Source organism: Hoplias malabaricus, chromosome 4 (genome assembly GCF_029633855.1).
Source record: "Hoplias malabaricus isolate fHopMal1 chromosome 4, fHopMal1.hap1, whole genome shotgun sequence".
NCBI lineage: Eukaryota > Metazoa > Chordata > Actinopteri > Characiformes > Erythrinidae > Hoplias > Hoplias malabaricus.
The window spans coordinates 34952833-34972461 of NC_089803.1; the positions used below are offsets into that span (position 1 = coordinate 34952833).

A 19629-nucleotide genomic window follows, 5' to 3' on the forward strand; every position below is an offset into this window, starting at 1 on the left:
TCTTTAAACATTTTAATGTTCTTCACCCTTTTCACATTCCTTTAACAAACACGGTCCTTTATGGAACCAACAACCCTTTTGTAGCAACTTTATTTTTAAGAGAGTATATGTTACAAAAGTGCAAAACTTGTTACAAAAGTAGTAAAAGAACAGATTATGGATTTGGAAATTAGGTTTATATTTCCATGTTTCAGTCCCACAGTTCACAACAGGGAAGTTCATCTATTACCTGGATTGTACTTTCTTGAGGATTTTTAAATTGCACTATTTATACACAACCCACCTTCAAACCAGTTACATTTTGTCATTACTGATTCCTTGACTGAAATCTCATTCATTTTTGCAGCTGACAACATCTGTAGCTACTATATTAATCCTTTAATAGCTCTCCACGATGAGTGTCAGGCCTTTTAGTGTTGCTGCCCCCACCTCCTGAGTCTCTCTCCATCTCCAAAACTTAGCTAAAAACCTACGAGTTACTTTCACAGCTTCTCAACTATGTGCTTTTTTTCTTTTCTCCCCACAATCCCCCAACATTTTAAAGTGACAGTGGGTTTGTGAAAGTATATATATATAATTGTAACTTATTGTTATTATTATTATTATTGTTATTATTATTATTATTATTATTATTATTATTATACTTTTGCGGTTTAGTGTTTTATTTTGGACCAAAATTAATTAAAGAAATAGAACTTGAACCTGAGTTTTGTACTGACTTCAGTTTCAGTGCTGATAGAACTCATGTGTACTTAATAAGGTACAGAGTGTATTAAAGAAGGTTCTGACATGATACTTTTTCACTTCTACTCTGCTACTCTTACGGTTTTACTCGAGTAATTAAATGTACACCACGTTGTGTGTCTGTCTGTCTGTCTGTGTCTGTCTGGGGAAAATTCAGAGAGGGGCTGTTCTGAATTACGTCACGTAAAGGGGGCGGGGTCTTCGCTGAGGAGAGCTGGAGCGGAGAGGGTCTTTCATTAGGAGAGCGACCCACGAGTACAACCGTCGCTCTGATGGAGAGAGCCGCTGGACGGGAATGCCAGACTGAGGTGTAAATGGCGCCGGTTCCGTGGAGGAAGAGCAGCCAGCGGCGACTGGGGCTCCTCTGGATCCTGCTCTTTCCAGGTGAGACACTTCTACTTAAAACGTACAGCGTTTACGGTTTTTACGAGGTTTTTTCTCTTATAACGGCGGACCTCTCACCCCTCGGGGCGCTCAGACCACGTACGGTTTGGGGGCACCGGCTCAAAGAGGAACGCACAGGTAGTCCACCGTTCACAAAGAGTTTTCGCGCTTTTTATTTCTTGAGAAAAGCTGCAGGTGTTTACACCAGTGACACTGAGTGGGGACAAGTGTAAACTCTCAATTTAAACCTCTGGTGAATTATCCAGAGAGTGTATTCATGTTCACAGTTCTGCCTCAGAGGAGAATTCACTGCTTTAAGTCGTGGGATATATCTGTCTTACAGCCACCGAAGACACCCTCTCTTTTCAGCTGACCGTGACTGAATGGATTAAATCTTTTACAGGCTTATCTCAGCACGCTAAAACTATGTCTTATTTCAGGAGGAGAAAAAGTTAACGTTACTCTGATTTTCTTGTGCCTTCTAGTCGCCTCAAAGCTTAATGTAGATGAATTGGGTAAAAAAAGAGTTGTTTTAAATTTACTTCAAATGTGTCACATACACTGCTCAGCCAAAACACTAAAATGACATTCTTGTTTTGAACATAGAAACAAGAAACATAGAACTGTATTTCTACAGTTACAGACTGGTCCATCTGTTGCTCTGCATACCCCTTATCATCCTCTTCTTCAATGGTCAGGACCACCCCAGAGCAGACCGTTGCAATGAGTGTAAAAACAATGTGGTTGGTTTAATGTTTAATGTCTTTTATCCAAATGGAACCAGTGCACACATTTGAGTTAATGTAACTCAACACACCTTTTTTTTCAGTGTACACTGCATCATTTCTGTCCAGAAAACATTTATCTTTAAAATGTTAATTTTACAGGAGAAGGAACAAGTCTTCTTAACCTTCAATGTATGTCACTGTACAAATATATTATTCTGTAATGTTGGAGCTTTTCTGTTGGCCCATTTATCACAAAATGTTCACGCAGGAGATACTTTTCTAGGGTCTTGCCAAAGGGCTCCGTTGTGTGAAACATGATTTGCTTATCTGGGCAAGGAAGCAAACCCCATTGTTTTGATTAGAAGCCAGTATAGTATTATCCTACATCCACTTAACTTTTACACCAAACCAATCTTAAGTGTCTTGTACTGTTTATTGTGAATCTGACTGACTTTTGATGTTCGTTTTCCCCAGAGCGTCTAACTCTCTTCTTTTCTGCTTCTCTTTCTCTCCTCTCCTGTAGCTGTTTTATGTTTCAGTGAGTTGTCTTTTGTGACCGAACCCAGTGACAAGTTGGTGTCTCAGAGTGATCATGTAGTGCTGGACTGCTTAGTCCAAGGGGAACCGCCTGTGGACATCAGATGGCAGAAAAATGGTGCTAAACTTTTTGAGAGTGACAGTGTCCACATCTTTCCCAACGGATCACTGTCCCTCTCTCCTGTGAGGAGAGGAGGAGAGCAATCAGATGAAGGTTTCTATCAGTGCCTGGCTCGCAACAAATATGGAGCCATCCTAAGCCAAAGAGCTCGCCTATTAATCTCAAGTGAGTATAAGAGTAAAGATTATGGTGGGAAGGGAGCCAAGACTGTTTCAGTAGACTCCTTCAGGCATGAACTGTCATATACTCTCAGAGTGTATTTTTGTGTGTAAGCCTTGTTTCTGTAGTTCAGTGTCATTACACAACTGTTAGACTGGTTTTTTTTTTATCTTGAATCTTATGTGTTTAACTTTAGACACTCTCTTCTGCCACTGTACCTTGTTTTTTTTTTTTTTTTAGTTTTAAGAAAATAACGTCATTAATCTTAAAAACATATATTCTGCCATCACTTTCTCCCATAAAGATAATTATAGCAGCAAATGGTGCTATGTTTTATTCATCTAAATTGTTCTAAGGCTTTATTTAAACTCATTTAAGGGCTGTTTAATCCTTGCAGGCTTTTATTAGCTTAAATGGACACTTAAGGTAGAGTTGAGAGTCTGTCTGAGGCATCACACAGATTTCAGTTACCTGGGAAAGAATGAGAAAGAGAAGCAAATTCTCCACTTTTCACACACACACACTTACACAGTTGGTCTAAGGCTCTATGCATTTGCATGCAGTTGTGTTAGGTTTCAGCAGTGTTATTGTGAAGGCCACTGCCTCCCATGCTGTTGATTTCTGGTTGGCTACACATAGGAATCTCTAAAAGGCCATTCTCTCTGGCCGCCTTTGTCCTTGTGGCCCTGGCCATCCCCTGAAAGAAAAGAGCACTACTCTAGGGACGTTTGTTTGGCCGCTGAGCTACGGACAGCAGCCAGCTGTGCCTATTCAGCCAGGCCAGTGATGTGGCCTTGACAAAGAGACAGAAAGCTGCTCAGGCTAATTTGAAGAATATTACTTATAAACAGCGTTCTTTAAAATGTTTTGGAGCATGGTAAACTTAGCTTAACCTTTAGTTACAGAAGGGCACCCATGAAAGATCTCAGGTTATAATTATTTGTCATTTCTTTTAATTAGTTTACTGGTTTTATGTTTTTCCTAAAAGTTTATAAGTTGGTGAGATGTTACAACATTGAAAAGGCAGATAGCAAAGTAGACATTTAAAAATATATAAAAGCTTGCTGCCTGCTAGCTTCTCTACAACTGAAAATGTATTAACCCAAAGGGTTAAAATTTTGTGTAACCTAGGCAACCTCATGTTGGTTCAGTTTTTGGGGGAGGGGTTGGCCTACTGGTCAGCTTTTTTTCCCTAGCCTTTGCAAGAGCCCATGGGAGAGGCCTTGAGGTCAGCAGGGTTGTGGGACTGGCTTTGTCCCACCTCAGAGTGATAGCCAGTGGGCTGCCACCATGACCTGGAATGCCTGCCTTCTGGATTCAACTTGATTGATGCGCTAGTTTTGTTCAAAATGTCTGTTCTTTATTTGAAAAGTCAGTGTACTTAAGAGTTTGGTTTTAATGGTTGGTTTTTGGAAACCTGTTTTAACCTTCTACATTTTTACAAAGCTAGGCATTGATGCTAGGATTGTGGTCACTCTCTTACATATATTAACATGCATGCATGTGCTTGTTTTAATACTTAACAATAGTCCTAATTTTCTTTACCTTCCTACCAGAACCTCATAGACCAAACATGGGAAAACATTCAATTGCAGTTAGTTCACTCCCTTCAAATGTGAACACTCAAGTGTAGGGTGCTAGTGAAGCAGTTAGTTGTATGTGTTTCTGATTTGCACAGGTTAGATTATAAAATAAGACCTAGTCGGTTGGGAAGATAATTAAATATAATTATTATTATGTTAATTAAAAATATAACTGAATAGCAAATTTAGTTTCAGTTTGATTAAAATCACCATATTGTTAGATTATTTTGAATGCGTTCGATTAGGGGGTCTCTCAATTTTGGCTGAAATTGAGTGGACAGACGGGCCCAGGTGACCCCTGACCTTTGGCAGGAAACCTTTGTCCTATTTGACCTAGACATTGATCCTCCCTTTATAACCCAGCTGGCCTCACAGGCCTGGCCAGTTTGACACACACTCACACACACAAGCCTAAGGCTGGGGGCATTCTCTCATTATATCAAGCCTATGTTTAGATTCTGATTAATTTATTATTATTGATTTATATATCCTACACTTCTGCAATGAAGAATCCATTTATAAATCAGTCTTATCAGCAAACGAGTCCAGTATTAATGGGTAAAAATATAAGGACTTGCTTGAATTGTGAAACTAACCACATTAGTTTATGCTCTGAGTCACAAACTGGCAGAAAATATTCGTGACAGTATTGAAAGATGAAAGGGTTTTTATCTGCTGCAAATGTCATTGGCATGATTTCAATTTTAGCTCACACCCATGTTCAAAGAATACCTTAAGGTGGCACCTATAAACTGGACCTCAGGATTAAGATTTGCCTTCTGCATTCATTCATTTAATCTTTTAAAGATATTGAGATGAAACTACTGCATTCTTCTCTCAGTTAGCAGCAACAGCTGTGTAAGTAGAGCATCTAATCCATAGCAAGGATAAAATCTCTTTTAGGACAATACTGAGAGCTCTTGTGTCCATACAATAACAAAAGTGATCTCTCCAAGAATTTACACATCAAAGAAATCTAATCAAGATGGTTACTTGAGGACATGGGCCAGTGTCAACTTTTGACTTATTTGAACCCAGCACAGGTCAAGTTAATGACCAAGGTAAAGGCTAGTTCATTTCTCAGTGTGGTGCCCCAAACACAGACAGAACCACATGGTTATTTGAATGTCACTTAGCTGTAATTAAACTGCACACGTAAATAAAGGCCTTTTTAATTGCCTGCCTTCCTCCAGCATGATTTACATGGGGGATTTTTACTAGGAGATGAACATTCATTGATTTCCTTTAACACCCACTGCATGAAGGTGAGGGTGGGGGTAGAGAGAGAGAGAGAAAGAGAGAGCGAGCGAGAAAGAAGGAGAATAAGAGAGAGATTCAATTTTGAAATGTGTAATAAGCCTGTGAGCGTCACATGTAACTGACTTGTGTATTGAGTTTGTGTTTGTATGCAGCAATTCCATCATTATATTTAAAAAATTAAGTAATACGTTTTTTAAAAATGCTTCCATCTAAACCAAAGCTATTAATCTGTATTTTAAACTCAGCTCTGGGTTTATTTTAGCTTTGCCTTTAAATAGATGATATGTTAGTTGTATAGAATTGATTGAAATCTTATCTCATGTAGCAGCATATTGCTTTTTACATTTAATATGTTTCACAAAGACACTTGTTAATGTTGCTTTGGGTAATAAGATCTTGTTACCCCAAGGCTGCATTTCAACTGAATAGGGCAATTAATTCCATGCAGTATTTTGAATTAATTGACTCTCATAGGGAATAGAGCTATTATTGATTTGTAGATGATCTATGAATGGCTATTATTCACTGTCATTGGCTCATTGATTCATTGATCAGAGCACTCACACATTGCATACCATGCTCTTTGTATGAGGTTTAGATATGTTTTAAATAATTTTCTGTTGCATAGATATTCTGAAAATAAGTATTTGTTTTGTTTGTGTAAGTTTTTTTAATGTCAGTTGATTAGTGAATTGATTTACTTCACCAGTCTTGAAATAATACAGTGGTCACTTTTTTTTTCTTTAGGTATCTCATCTTTTGTGACTCAGCCGTCTTCTATTGTAGTTGGAGAAGGCTCTATCGCTAGGTTTGCCTGCAGTGTCAGTGCAAGCCCACCAGCCATTATCACATGGGAATTTAACCAAACAGCTCTGCCACTGGAGACAGAGAGGTACACACGCTGCAAGTTCTGCAGCAATTTTATTCATTTAGCAGCAGTCAGTTTTAAGTTGAGTATTCAGTAAATAAACATTAAGATTGCCCACAGTTAAGCTTTTAGGTGGGTAAATGGAAAATCATATGTATGTTTAAGTTGAAGTTTGTTGTGTGGTTTCTCCAGAATCACAGTGTTACCAAATGGAGTGTTGCAGATTCATGAGGTAAAACCAGAAGATGCAGGAGTTTACTGTTGTGTGGCCACCAATATTGCCAGTCGAATAAGAAGTAAAGAAGCAACTCTTACTGTAAAGCCAGGTGAGTGTTTGTGCAGGGAAGGCAGGCTTGGGCCTACAAGCTGAAAAAGTTTTGAATTTGTGGCCAAAATTTATATAAACATGTTTAGTGTGTGTATATATATATTGAATTTATAATTAACCAATTTACTTCAACGGCAGAAAACGAGTAGATGTTGCTTTGGAAAAGAAAATACAAAATAATTTGAATGATCAAAAACAGTACCATCGTGTAAGCTACTGTGGTGGATGTAACTCCTGTATCGGATTTCTTGCAATTTGTTCTGTCTGACCAAACAAAATTTACATGGTGTATATTTGTGAATGTCTGTTGTTAAAAGGGAGAACCTCAATAATCCCCAAGGCATGCCTTTTTAGTGGCTAAATGTGAATATTTTAATATGTGACATTAGACACACTGGTAAAAGGTAGAATACTGTCTTGAATTCACACTTAAACCAGTGTACACTCAAAGTACTTTGATAAATGAACAGTTAAATAAAGTATCTTCTTTTTAGCGTCTAGTGCCAAACCACTCATGAAGCCCCAGATTATTGCCGGTCCTCAGAACATCAGCGCTAGCCTGCACCAGACTGTTGTTTTGGAGTGTGTGGCAGAAGGTAACCCTCGGCCCTTGGTGTCCTGGAGCAGGGCAGACTCCAAACCCATCGACGTGTTTGGTGTCAGAGTCCTAGGGAATGGAAACCTGATCATTTCCAGTGTAAAAGCCCAACACAGTGGAGTTTACTTGTGCAGAGCAACCACACCACGCACAAGGAATTACACCATTGCTGCTGCTAACCTTACTGTGTTAGGTAAGCAGAAATCCTACCTAACCTAATTCTTAAATAGAAATGTTATACAGCAGACTCAGCATAGATGTTGATGATTCCCACACTTAGCATTTACTTATTAACTTTAAAGACTTGTGTTCAATGTATATATATATTGCATTATTAAAGCAATGTGCAACTTGTACAGCTTTTATACTTTTTAACAGGCTGAGGTGTTTATGTTTATTAAATCACTTTCTGGTTGTGTCTTTTCAAAGTCCCGCCATCTTTTGTGGAGAAGCCAGAGAGTCAGACACGGCCCAGAGCAGGTACAGCTCGGTTCAGCTGCCAGGCGGAGGGAGTACCTTCCCCTCACATCACCTGGCTGAAGAATGGGGAAGCCCTCCACTCTAATGGCCGGATTAAGATGTACAACAGGTAGTTTTGGTCTTACTGGTCTTCAATAACATTAATCCCATTAAAATAGGTGCGGTTCTTAAAAAGCTCATATTTATTCATTCTGAGTGCCCAGAGAGAGGAGAGTAGGGGTTGTAATGTTGTAATATATCAGGAATGTTGTTGTTTGTATAATAGACATATACTGGCACCAACTTTACCTTGTTGGTTAAATGCTGTCATTGATGTGAAGTACTGCGTGCCTGTGAAGTTTTAAAGTTCTAAAAACTTCCTCCCCTTTAGTAAACTGGTGATAACACAGATCATTCCAGAGGATGATGCCATCTACCAGTGCAAGGCTGAGAACTCTCAAGGCTCCGTTCTGTCCATGGCACGGCTGATTGTGGTCATGTCTGAGGATAGACCCAGTGCACCTCGAAATGTCCATGCCGAGACCATTTCCAGCTCAGCCATCTTACTGGCCTGGGAGAGACCTCAGTACAATGCAGAAAAAGTCATTGCTTACTCAGTGCACTACATGAAGGCGGAAGGTAAGTGTTAAAGAGGTTACTCCTGTTGATTTTATTAATTACCTGGCAAAAATTACAGTTCTTGTGACATCACGAATAAGAACACAATGCATTTTTCCCATCAGAATAATTTTCTTTGGATTCATTAAAATACCCATGAAAGCATTCCTCAGTATATGAAACTGGTCAAAAAGCCCATTTGCATATTGCAGCCTTCTACGATATCAGTATCAGAAAGATTAAAATCATGAAAAACAATAGCAATATATTTTGCAGACCTACTGTAGGTTTTTGCTGGTGCAGCACATTTTCTTGAGCATGGAGTAAACAAAATGACAAAGAAATACTAAAACTGATTTTAAAAGCCACAGTGCAGAGGACAACTATGGTTTGCAAATCCAAGCAAAAGAGTGTTCTGCAGTGTTGGCCATCTGTTGTTACCACACAACAGCGAGGTCAGGGCAGGAGAAAGGGGCAGAACATCTATTGTCCACTCTCTGAAACACAGCTCCCATTACTCTTAAAGGCACAGGACACTCTCTGTTTGGTGCTGTCCCTTAATTTTTTACTCATCATCCTGGTGAAACTGTTTTGGTCCACCGAAGTGGCCATTTTTATGTGATGCCATCATTGTTGCTGGCTAAGAATGATGAGGCTTAAGGCTCATTATTGAGCAGTCAAATTAGTTTAACAGCATGTAGGTTTCAGACGGTTTTCTAGTATATTTACAGTTCTTTAACAGTTAAGCAAGGGACTGTATATTATTCATTCATTCATTCATTCATTCATTCATTGTCTGTAACTGTTTATCTAGTTCAGGGTCGCAATGGGTCAGGAGCCTATCCAGAATCACTGGGTGCAAGACAAGAACACACCCTGAAGGGGGTGCCAGTTTTTCACAGGGCGACACACAAACACACATTCCCACCTATGGACACTATTAAAATTAGAAATATGTTCCAGAAACCAGTTTTGTAGTTTTGGTGAATTTCAGGAACAATGTTTTACAAGTAATCCAGTCAAAAATAAATTAAATAAAAACAAATAATTTCATCAGGGTCTAGTGAAATTAAAAAAAAATTTCTGTGACACACTTAGCCAGAATTGGATCAAATATGCACAGGTTTTCATGTTTGACAACGACTATCTAGATTTTGTTGATGCCTATATGTGTCCTGAGCTATTCAATTTGTTTTATCTGTTTTGTGTGGAGAGGCCCTGAATGGAAATATAAATAGTTTAAGTGGAATATACTCTGTTCTGTATTCGTGAAGATGTTTGACAGATAGTGGGAAAAGAGTCTTTCAGCAATCAAAAGATAGTGCTTCTTATTTTCATCAACAAGTTTTTTTTAAACAAGTCCTACTGACCTTTTTCAAACACCTGTGATATGGTTGTCAGAGATCCTGGAGTACCCACAGAGACCCTGAAATGGAAATGCGGTTACAGACAATGAATGAATGAATGAATGAAACTTTGGTTGTTCATGATTAGATCAATTTCAGTAAAATTTATCTGAATGTATTTAAACTCAGGTCTGAACAACGAGGAGTACCAGGCAGTGATTGGGAATGACACAACAAGTCACATTGTGGATGATCTGGAGCCAGCTCGGAACTACACATTTTATATAGTAGCCTACATGCCAATGGGAGCCAGCCGTATGTCTGAGCAAGTAACACAACACACACTGGAGGACGGTGAGTGCAATATTAAGTCAATAGAGTAACACATCAGTAATGTATGTTTAATGAAGGAAACTCCTTTTTGTATTTTACATGTTGCTGTCTAATGTGAATCCCCTCTAAGAAAATGTTCAGACTTGCAGTCATAACTCAACTCTCCTGCTTTTCTTTCCCAGTGCCACTCCGTACCCCGGAGCTCAGTCTTACCAGCCGCAGTCCAACAGACATTCTGGTGTCATGGCAGCCTCTTCCAGCCAAACTGAGCCGTGGGCGTGTATGTGCCTATCGTTTATCCTTCCGCACAGCTGCTGATGAACATCTGAACTCTGTGGAGCTGCCAGGAGAGGGAGAGAACTCTACTCACCATCTTCTCCAAGACCTGCAGCCTGACACCATATACCTAATCCGTATAGCTGTGTCTACACGCATAGGCTGGAGTCAGCCATCCGCCTGGAGTTCACATCGCACTCCCAAAACCTCCAGCACCATTGGTGAGAACACAGACTTAACAGATGTTGTTATTTCACTCATTAGTTAGTCTAGGGCAGTCCCCTTTCATAAACAATGTAAATAACTAGAGTAAAGACAATGCTTTTATTCTCATCTGTTATTTGTGCCAGAAATTAAAAGGCTACATATTGAACAAAGTGCTTAACTAGTAGAAACTAGCTGGTCCAAACCTGGCCTTCAAAGGACAAGGAAGGTAAGGTAGTTTGCAATATGAAAATTAAGTGAAATATAAAAATCTACACTAGTAGTACAAAATAATAATATGAGGTCTAACATAATTAATAATAAAACAAGTTTAATATTTGTAAAACAAGATTATGATTTACCATCGACATACAGGTAGTTAATTAGAACTTTTACTCTCAGGCCTTTGAGTGCTTTTAATAAATATGTTTTTATACTCTCAGGCCTTTGGATGCTTTTAATATTCTAGGGATGCTCACAATACAGGAATCATATCCATATCTGCAGATTTTTAATTTAAATATATAATGAGACTGATGTTTGGCTGTTAAATAATGGATGTGCTGCAGAACTTTAAGCTGATTCTGCACTACCTGCATTTGTAACAGTATGCAACGGTAAGGCATGTTGATATAATGTTACATTTTTAAAATATGTATATGCGTATATATATGTATTGGTATGTGCAAGAAAGCACTTGATACTGGCATCAGCTTAACATTCTTATACTGATGCATCCTTACAGGTATCTGTAAATTGATATGACAGGGATAAGAATTAGACAGGAACATGGTTGAAAAAGTTTGTGCTGTGTCATAGGTTGTTTATCTTTGGATGGTTGACTTAGGCTGAGTGAATGCATAAATAACCCAGCTCAGAGCCTAACAGCTGCTTGTAAACCCTCATTGTTGAGGCATTGAGTTTGTTGCTTCGTGATCTCTGACCTGGTCTGTCAGGAGCTGGATTTGGGGGCTGATGGTCGTCTATGTCACGGGTCGTATAGGAAAGTGCCCCAGGCTGCACACAGCCACAGAGAAGAATAGGGCTGTTTCAAAGAAAGCAGTGGTGAATGTGGAAGGTAGAGGGGCCCCAACTGCATTTATTTATCTCCCTTTAAATGCTTGTGTTTAGCCAGTGAAACACAGAGCATTGCGGGTGGATATTGGCTTTGTTGGTAATTGAACTGTATGGACTGTGTCATGAACATATTGAATTATGCCAGGGAGATCTAATGAGTGGGTTGCTGTAGTCATTTATTAATGTTAAGAACCAGAAGAAAACAAGCAGGTGAGAACAACTTTTGAAGCTGTTTACAGAAAACAGGATGATCACTTTATAAGCAACTTTGTGTACAATTATTATATGTACCAACAAACACACCGTTCATTCATTTCATTCATTTATTCATAGTCAGTAAGCACTTAACCACATTTGCCAAAAAGACTGACTCTTGGATGTTGCAGTTGTTTTGTTGAAACATTGGTCATGGTATTAAAGAATCATTGTGCTTGAATAATTGAAAGTGATTGCGTCAATGACCTGAGATGTTCCACTGATTGATATATTTAGTCGAAACTCTTTATTTATTTACCATTGACTCCTTAGCCTGTTAGCATTGTGTCTTATAGACAGATTGTTATTGATTCTATTCCTACACACTGTTCTGAGAGGAAACAAAATCTAGTCTAATTCTCATCCATTCAGTGACACAGAGTCTAGTTAGAGTTTGTGCAGCCGAGAACAACCCTTCATGAATTACTCATTGCCTTGCAAATAACACGATAAGATACAAATATTTACTATAGGATTGTAGGTTTTTATTGTAAGCTATTACCTGGAGTGAGTAAAGGAAGTGTTTATGAATGAGTAGGGAAACCTTTAAATCATTTAGTAGTTTTACTACATTTGTTCGTCTAATTCAAATGTCTCCTTTTTAGGAATGTGTTAAGACTCTCATTTTTCAGTGCATTTTACCATATTTCAGTTATGATTATATTGCAGTTTAGTACATTTAAAAAGCTTGGAATCATCATGGTGGTGTTTTTTTCCATGTTTATAAGCCTAATTATGTGTATATACATCAATGTTGCTTTTAAAATATTGTTTTATTTACAATAGAAGAACAGGCATCATGCTATACATATTTTTCTCACTATTCCAATCAGTGCCCCCTGCCCCTCATCTGGAGTTGGAGCCACTCAACTGCACCTCAATTACTGTACGTTGGCACCATGGACCAAGTGATGCTGTTGTCCAAGGTTACAAACTCTTTTACCAACCTGATGGTCAAACAGAGAGCTCTACTCTTCAGTTCCGCCCTCAGGATTACCAGCACACCATTGCAGGACTTGGTAAGCAGCTTATCTTATAGGGCTATTTTGGGTATCTGATAACTTCCTTAGAACTTAGATTATAACAACTTAGTTGTAAAATTAGTGTGTTATGGTTATTATCATCTTAATTTTGTGTGTGAAACATTTGCTCATTTTTAAGACATTTATTTTTTTATGCACTTTGTGGTACATTTTATTTAAGACACAAAAAATATTTTCCAATCAATCCAGTCCAGTTTAGGTCAAGTTTTCTTAATTTTGTTAGGTGCATCAAAATGCTTATATATTAGTATGACAGAAATGTATAAGAATGTGTGTTGACAAATGAAGTTGTTCTCAGTATAGTTCCCATTTGTGTTGTTTCTATTAAAAATTGTAGTCTTCACACTTTCCGATTACAATGTTTAATTTTCTTCTGATCAATACTCGGACACTGGTCTGTTCTGCCTTCTGCTTGAACCCTGTGATCAGTCTGCTGCTGGCTTTGTGTGTCACCTATCGCCTCTGAGTGTCAGAGGTCACCGCCCAGATGTCTCCTTCTTCCTTTTTTCCCATCCATGTCCCTTGCTCCATCATGGCGCTCTCTATTGTGCCTTCTGCCTCTTAGACCATGCCTCCCCCTCCCTCTCCAGCTGGACACTGCAGCTCCAACAAAGACCTTGGCCTAAGCTGGCCAGAGAGCATATTGCGACAAGAAGAGTAACCTTAGAGAAAATGGCTAACAAATGATTCAGATTTTGAGTGGTAGATGTTTTTTTTTTCTTACATTTTAACACCAAATTAACCCACGTGCCTTATGTAAGAGTGTGTTATTTCCAGATCTCTATCTGCTGTTAGGTAATTTGATATTTGTAGGTTGGGGGCAGTGGTGATATCTTCTGATTCTTTCTGTTGCTTTCATCATGTTTGTTTCATGCAAAAGGCATGTTGTTTTTAAGAGCAAAGCAGTTAAGCCTAACTCGTTCTGCATGTCCGTGAACATGACGTTTTATCTCAGGCCGACCCTTAGACCTCAGGTCATAAGCCCTTCGTCCCAGGAGACAGACCATCCCAGCAGTCTAAAAAAGCCTGTGACGGTGCCTCACGACCTCCCACCTCTGCCCCCAGCACCCCTCAAAAGCTCCCAAACCCCCCACACTATCCACAACCAGTCAGACCCCTCAATAAGACCAGCAGTCCAAGACCAAATTACCTCACCTCGATAATTGCAACATGCTAGTCTTATTACACATTAAATATTAGCTTGTTTTTTTTAAAGCAAATCAGTTGTGATATTTTTCTTCATATTTCAAACTATATAATATAAAAGCTATATATAATTACTTGGTAGGAAATGATTAAATCATGCAAAACAGAATATATTCAGCAAGTTTGTTTGTTCATGTTCTTGGCTTGTGGCTGTTTTGTGTAGTAAGAATTTGTAAATGTAATAGCATTAACTGGACCTCTGCTGACTGCTAATTATTGTCACTTTGACTGATGATGTGTGGTGAGAGAATGGACATGAACAAAGCAGCAGAGCTGACCATTGCAGAAACAACATAATGGCACCCTCACCTCCATATGAACCTTTTTATTTCTGGTTGGACATTTAACTAGAAGGTTTTTCCCTAGCATTCAGGCAGAGAAAGAACACTGAATGGTTTCAGATCAGTTGCATTAACATATAAAATGATACTATTTTTATAGTTGTTGTGATTGTATTTAAGCTCTTTTTTTATTTTATTTTGCAAGTAAACTTACCATAAAAATCTGTATGTTTGTGTTTCTATCATTGTGCAGATCCAAGAAGGAAGTACCATGTGAAGCTGCTGGCCTTTAGTGCTCATGGCGATGGCTATCATGCTCATCAAATCGTCAGCACTCCTGGCTGCCCTTGTGAGTTCGCCCAGAAAAAAAATCAGAATTTAAATCAGTGTCTAATAAGCCCCCAGGAAACATGACATATTCGGAACCTGGTGTGAGCAGTTGAATTTAATTTTTTTCTGTTCCAGTAGGCTAATACATATTTACGTATTACATACTTTCTCAGCTGCTCCTAACCGGCGGTTGGCAACACTCCCTGCTCCAGATCATGTCCATGGTCAGGCCAACAGCTCCTCAATGGTGAGGCTCAGCTGGGGCCGTCCTGCTTTTAGTTCAGGAAAACCAGTCAGCTATTCAGTCCGCTATGGCCCTGTGGCTCCATACAATGCTTCTGCTGTGCGCTACCTCCAAACGTAAGTGTGCTTCTTTCAGAAGAGTAACAATTAAGACAGCTATGAGAGCATTTAATTTGATGTATTTCAACATTAAATACCATAAGGATAAACATAAACCCATTTAATTGTTTCATTTCCTGTATCTAATATTCTCTGGGTTTCTGTGCAGAACTGAACAGACATTGATGGTGGAGGGACTAAGGTCTAACACCCGCTATGAGTTTGCTGTGCGTTTGCACATGGATCAGATGTCCAGCCCCTGGAGTGTTCCCATATATCAGAGAACACTCTTGGAAGGTGATTGAACTGACCAAATTATGAACATGTTTTAGCCAGTTAAGCAATTCTCACACAATTAACATAATGTACTTCAAGGAATGGTTCACACAATGTATCACTGAGGCATCCCTTTACAACACAATAAGTTTTGTAAAAGGATGCCCCAATCCAAGCTCCAAGCTATTTTTTCAACATGCTAAGCTACGGCTTTATATATATATATATAATTTTTTTTTTTTTTTTTTTTTTTTTTTTTTTTTTTTACCAGTAATGTGCACAACAGTCCAAATTACTTTATGTATTACTTCATATACAGGAGTGTGTTTGTCTGAATCTTTAAAGAGTTTGATGTCTTTCAGCTCCATCTTCTCCGCCACTTGCGGTGAGAGTGACTATGATAGAAGATGACACAGCTCTTGTGTCCTGGAGGCAGCCGGAGCAGCCCGACCTGTCTGTAACACATTACACTATCCTCTACGCCTCTCAGAAGGCACTGATCACAGGAACATGGCAGGTTTTACAGAGAGAAGGTACGATAGAAAAAAAATGTTTTTCCAAGTCATTCCATTGAGAATTAACCACGTTAAGTATGGACAACATAGATAAAACCTGTAAAAATAAATGTATTAGTTGCAATAAATAAAAGTCACTCTATTACTATAGTCTGAACAAACTCATACAAAATAGTTCCAGAATAGAAAAGACCTTGTATATGAACAGTACATAAACAGTAATGCCATCTATGTAATAAAGACCTGCACTCTTTTCAGATTTGAAAGAACATCTGTGGGAATTGTCACTGCACTCTAGGATAAATCTTTGTTTTATATCTTCCAGGGAGTAATACCATGGCTCTGCTAGAGAAGCTGGAGTTAGGCAATGTGTATATGGTGAAAATCTCAGCCTCAAACCAAGCTGGTGATGGCCCTTTCTCTAACATACTCGAACTCCCTGTACTCAGAGGCAAAACTCACCAGAGCAAAAACCCTCGCCATACCTACAGCCAGACTGAGACTACAGGTACTGAAAGAATCGGCTCTCTCTGTGTGATTTACTCAGTGTTTGAGTAAAACATCATCAAACATATTATGCAAATTAAATAATGTTTCATATATTTAACCTCTTCTCATTCGTTTGTGTTTATTTACATATTTATTTATTTATTTACACTGGTGTAAAACGACCAGTTGTGATGCTGGATTATGTGAACACTGACAAAAGCTTTGATTGCTAGAACTGGCTTTTAGCTTCCGTTATTAAGTTTTGGTGGTGAAAATGTTATATTTAATTGCATTTCCCTGGTTATGTCCTGTCCCCAGCTTTTACAGATGGCTTGTACAACTTTGATGAGAAGTCTATGACTGGTATTGTTATTGGTGTGTGCATAGCAATGGCCTGCATCTTTATCTGTATCCTCATCCTGATCACTAAGAGCAAAGCAAGGTATGTGAGCTGATATTTATCAGTTTGTATGTGAGGAAAGACACGTATCCCCATTGAAACAATTTTCATTTTCTCTCAGTAGGAAATCCTCATCTTCAAAGGTGATTGGACGGATGAATGGTGAGGTCATGCACAATGGTGCCCAAACAGCCCGTCACCAACAGGCAGAGAATGCTGAGGTTCTGGTACCAATTATGGGAAACCATTTCATTGACTCCAAGGTAGGACCATGAAGAGTTTGTTTTACTTATAGAACATTTACTGTCAAAGAACTTGTTTCTCAAAATTCCTTTCTGATTTGCAAAATGTGAAATATTTTCAGGGTGGGACAACTTTGATGATAAATCGTGAAGGACCTATTAGCAGTCAGAAGAAGACAAGGAAGTGGAACATTTTCAGCAATCCAGAGAAGTGTGTTCCAAAAAACAACCAGGTAATGTTTAGGACAAAAAAACAAATGTATATTATAAGCTTACGTTTACAACTGGAGCTCCATCCTGGAGATTTTATTTAATTGTCATGTTCTATAGGTTGCACAAGTCCCTGTAAATTCAACAGTGGTTTTATCACTATATATTTTTGGAGAATTTGTATTTAGGAAAATTGAATTTGAATGCTTCTCAGTGACTGATTCAAACATCTGTAAATCTTTCTTTATTGCAGGCTTTGGAGCGCAGCTGTTTTTATGAGGTGGGAAAGACTGTGTTGCAGTATGAGGAAGAGCAAACAGTCGCTTCTCTTCAGCCATCCTCGCTGCCGATCTTCTATCATCCTCTAGGGGAGACGGAGAGCTCTCAGACCAGTGAGAGCAGCAGAGAGACGGGAGACTCTGGGAACTTCTCTCACGATGAGGCAGAAACCAGCAGCCCGAATACCTGTCAGCGGCCCTTTGATTATGAAGACCAGACAGGTCCCTCTGAACATGCTACAGAGGAACATGGTGGAATATATCCGAGAGACGACACATCAAGCTGTGTGCTGAACATCTGTGCACATACATCAGCCTAAATCTACTTCTCCAGAAGCTGCCTTTTTCAGCCCCACTTCATCTTAACTGCACTTCAGATACATGAAACAGCCAGTGATTCCGGCTGAAAAGAGCTGACACTCTCTCCCTCTCTCAGGATGTTGTCAGCATTATGAGATGTTATACCAAAGACCAGCTTCTTTCTCAGGTCCAATATGTCCATATAGCTTTACCACGACAAGTTCTCAAACTTCTGATGTACTGTTGGCTGAAGGGATTAAGCACACCCTGAAACCTTTCCTCGTCCTGTTCAAGAAGAGTGGGAGGAGTGTCGAATGCTACTTACAACGAATGTACTTCCTACTTGTTTAGTTTTTCTTTGCTTGTCCAGGGGAAAATGTCTCACCAAATGATGAATGTCTTTTTAAAGAATGTTTTAATGCTCCTTCCGAAAAGTTTTGTGTTTCTCTCTCTATCAACATTCGCACTAGAGAGGGCTGTTAAATCCTCTGTGCAGTCTACCTACCTCAGTTATACCTTTTTTTTATTTTTTTTTTTTTTATTTACACTTAAACTTACTGACAGAGTTGGAGTGTTCTGCGTTATTTATAAGCCGTGTTTTGTATGTGTAACATTTCTACACTTTACTCATGGAATATTTTTATTTCTTCCTCATGAAACAGGTTAAGGTGCCTCAGGTTCTTTAAAAATATATATTTTACTTAATTCTAATGTGTGCTGCTTAAAGGTAAACCTGCAGAAAGGTCTCCATACCTTGCTCTAGCTATATTTTTGTAGCAATTCATTTTTATTTTTCATTTTCATATGGCTTACCTCTTCAGTACTACCTCCTCTGAACAGCGTTATGTTGTACTATTAATTAAGAATGATTTACAGAGTTTGAGTTTTGCTAATGGATCTTATGATCTGTTTTTGTTTCCAGAAACTGTATTTAAGCTAGATTTAATATTTCGTTCAATTTTACTGAGAATTATTTGTGATGTTGTTGAGCTGAGTTTGAGGCTTAAGTTGTGCATGTATCTTCAGTGGAGGACTTCAGTTACGGTATGATTGGTTTATCCTTATTCTTTATTTCTTATCTCTTAACTTCTTGGTGACAAATAAGAACCAAATATTAAATGCACTGGTGTGTTCGGTGTGTTAAACCTTGAAAGCTTTAAAACAGAATGGCCTTATGGTGGAAGAGCCATTTTTGCAATATATAAATATAAACTATCCCTGATCCAAAGAATGAATGAACAGATGCTACAGAGATTTGGAATGATGCCAAAATATACTGTTACCTCCAAAGCTCTATATATAAATATATATATTTCTGTATATTGTAAGTGCCAGAAATAATACCATATTACCATTTCAGCTGTGACTCATTGGCCTAGCGTTTGTCTGTTGGATAAACGCAGCGCTTTACTTTTTGACTTGACCTTTTGTAGTTTGTAGGTGAACAGCAGTGATGACAGATGCTATAATCCAAAGAGTTGTTTACTTCTTTAACTGGGTTGGACACAAACATGCTGAACGATGTGAGAGACGGACTGTGTTGTCGTCCTCATGTTCTATAGCCCAATGTTACAGTGTGTTTAAATGTGTGACTGACAAATGACTGCAATTTTGAAATGTAAGAGGAATGTGATTGTGCCACTGTTACAAATTCATCGTTTGCAGAAATGAGTGATTTGTAACATTTCATAAATTTTAATAATTAATCAAGCAGCTGTGTGATGGCCCTTTTGAGTGAGGTGCAACAGAATCAAATGTTCTACGCCTTTTTAATATACGAATATTCTAAACCAAAGATTGTTCACTCTAGTTATACCTATTAGACTGTTTGTTTTTATT

At 38.6% G+C, this 19629-nt stretch overlaps 1 protein-coding gene across 1 annotated transcript; it reads left to right on the forward strand.

The window, feature by feature from the left end:
- The first annotated feature begins 989 nt into the window (after positions 1 to 989).
- On the forward strand, positions 990 to 18309 carry prtgb (protogenin homolog b (Gallus gallus)). Its single transcript, XM_066667001.1, has 19 exons — positions 990 to 1128; positions 2380 to 2679; positions 6264 to 6408; positions 6577 to 6710; positions 7207 to 7503; positions 7740 to 7899; positions 8161 to 8408; positions 9923 to 10087; positions 10249 to 10563; positions 12712 to 12897; positions 14662 to 14757; positions 14912 to 15098; positions 15250 to 15377; positions 15719 to 15889; positions 16197 to 16379; positions 16679 to 16802; positions 16882 to 17023; positions 17125 to 17235; positions 17466 to 18309. The coding sequence occupies exons 1-19, from the start codon at positions 1059 to 1061 to the stop codon at positions 17808 to 17810; spliced, it is 3507 nt and encodes a 1168-aa protein (XP_066523098.1). The 5' UTR covers positions 990 to 1058; the 3' UTR covers positions 17811 to 18309.
- Positions 18310 to 19629: the final 1320 nt, after the last annotated feature.

What these genes read in the sequence shown, in the direction of transcription:
- prtgb (XM_066667001.1), top strand. Translation starts at nt 1,059, where the DNA reads ATGGCGCCGGTTCCGTGGAGGAAGAGCAGCCAGCGGCGACTGGGGCTC. An exon ending in AGCTCGCCTATTAATCTCAA is followed by an intron (nt 2,680 to 6,263) that starts GTGAGTATAAGA and finishes TTTTTTCTTTAG; the next exon opens with GTATCTCATCTTTTGTGACT. An exon ending in TGCTAACCTTACTGTGTTAG is followed by an intron (nt 7,504 to 7,739) that starts GTAAGCAGAAAT and finishes GTCTTTTCAAAG; the next exon opens with TCCCGCCATCTTTTGTGGAG.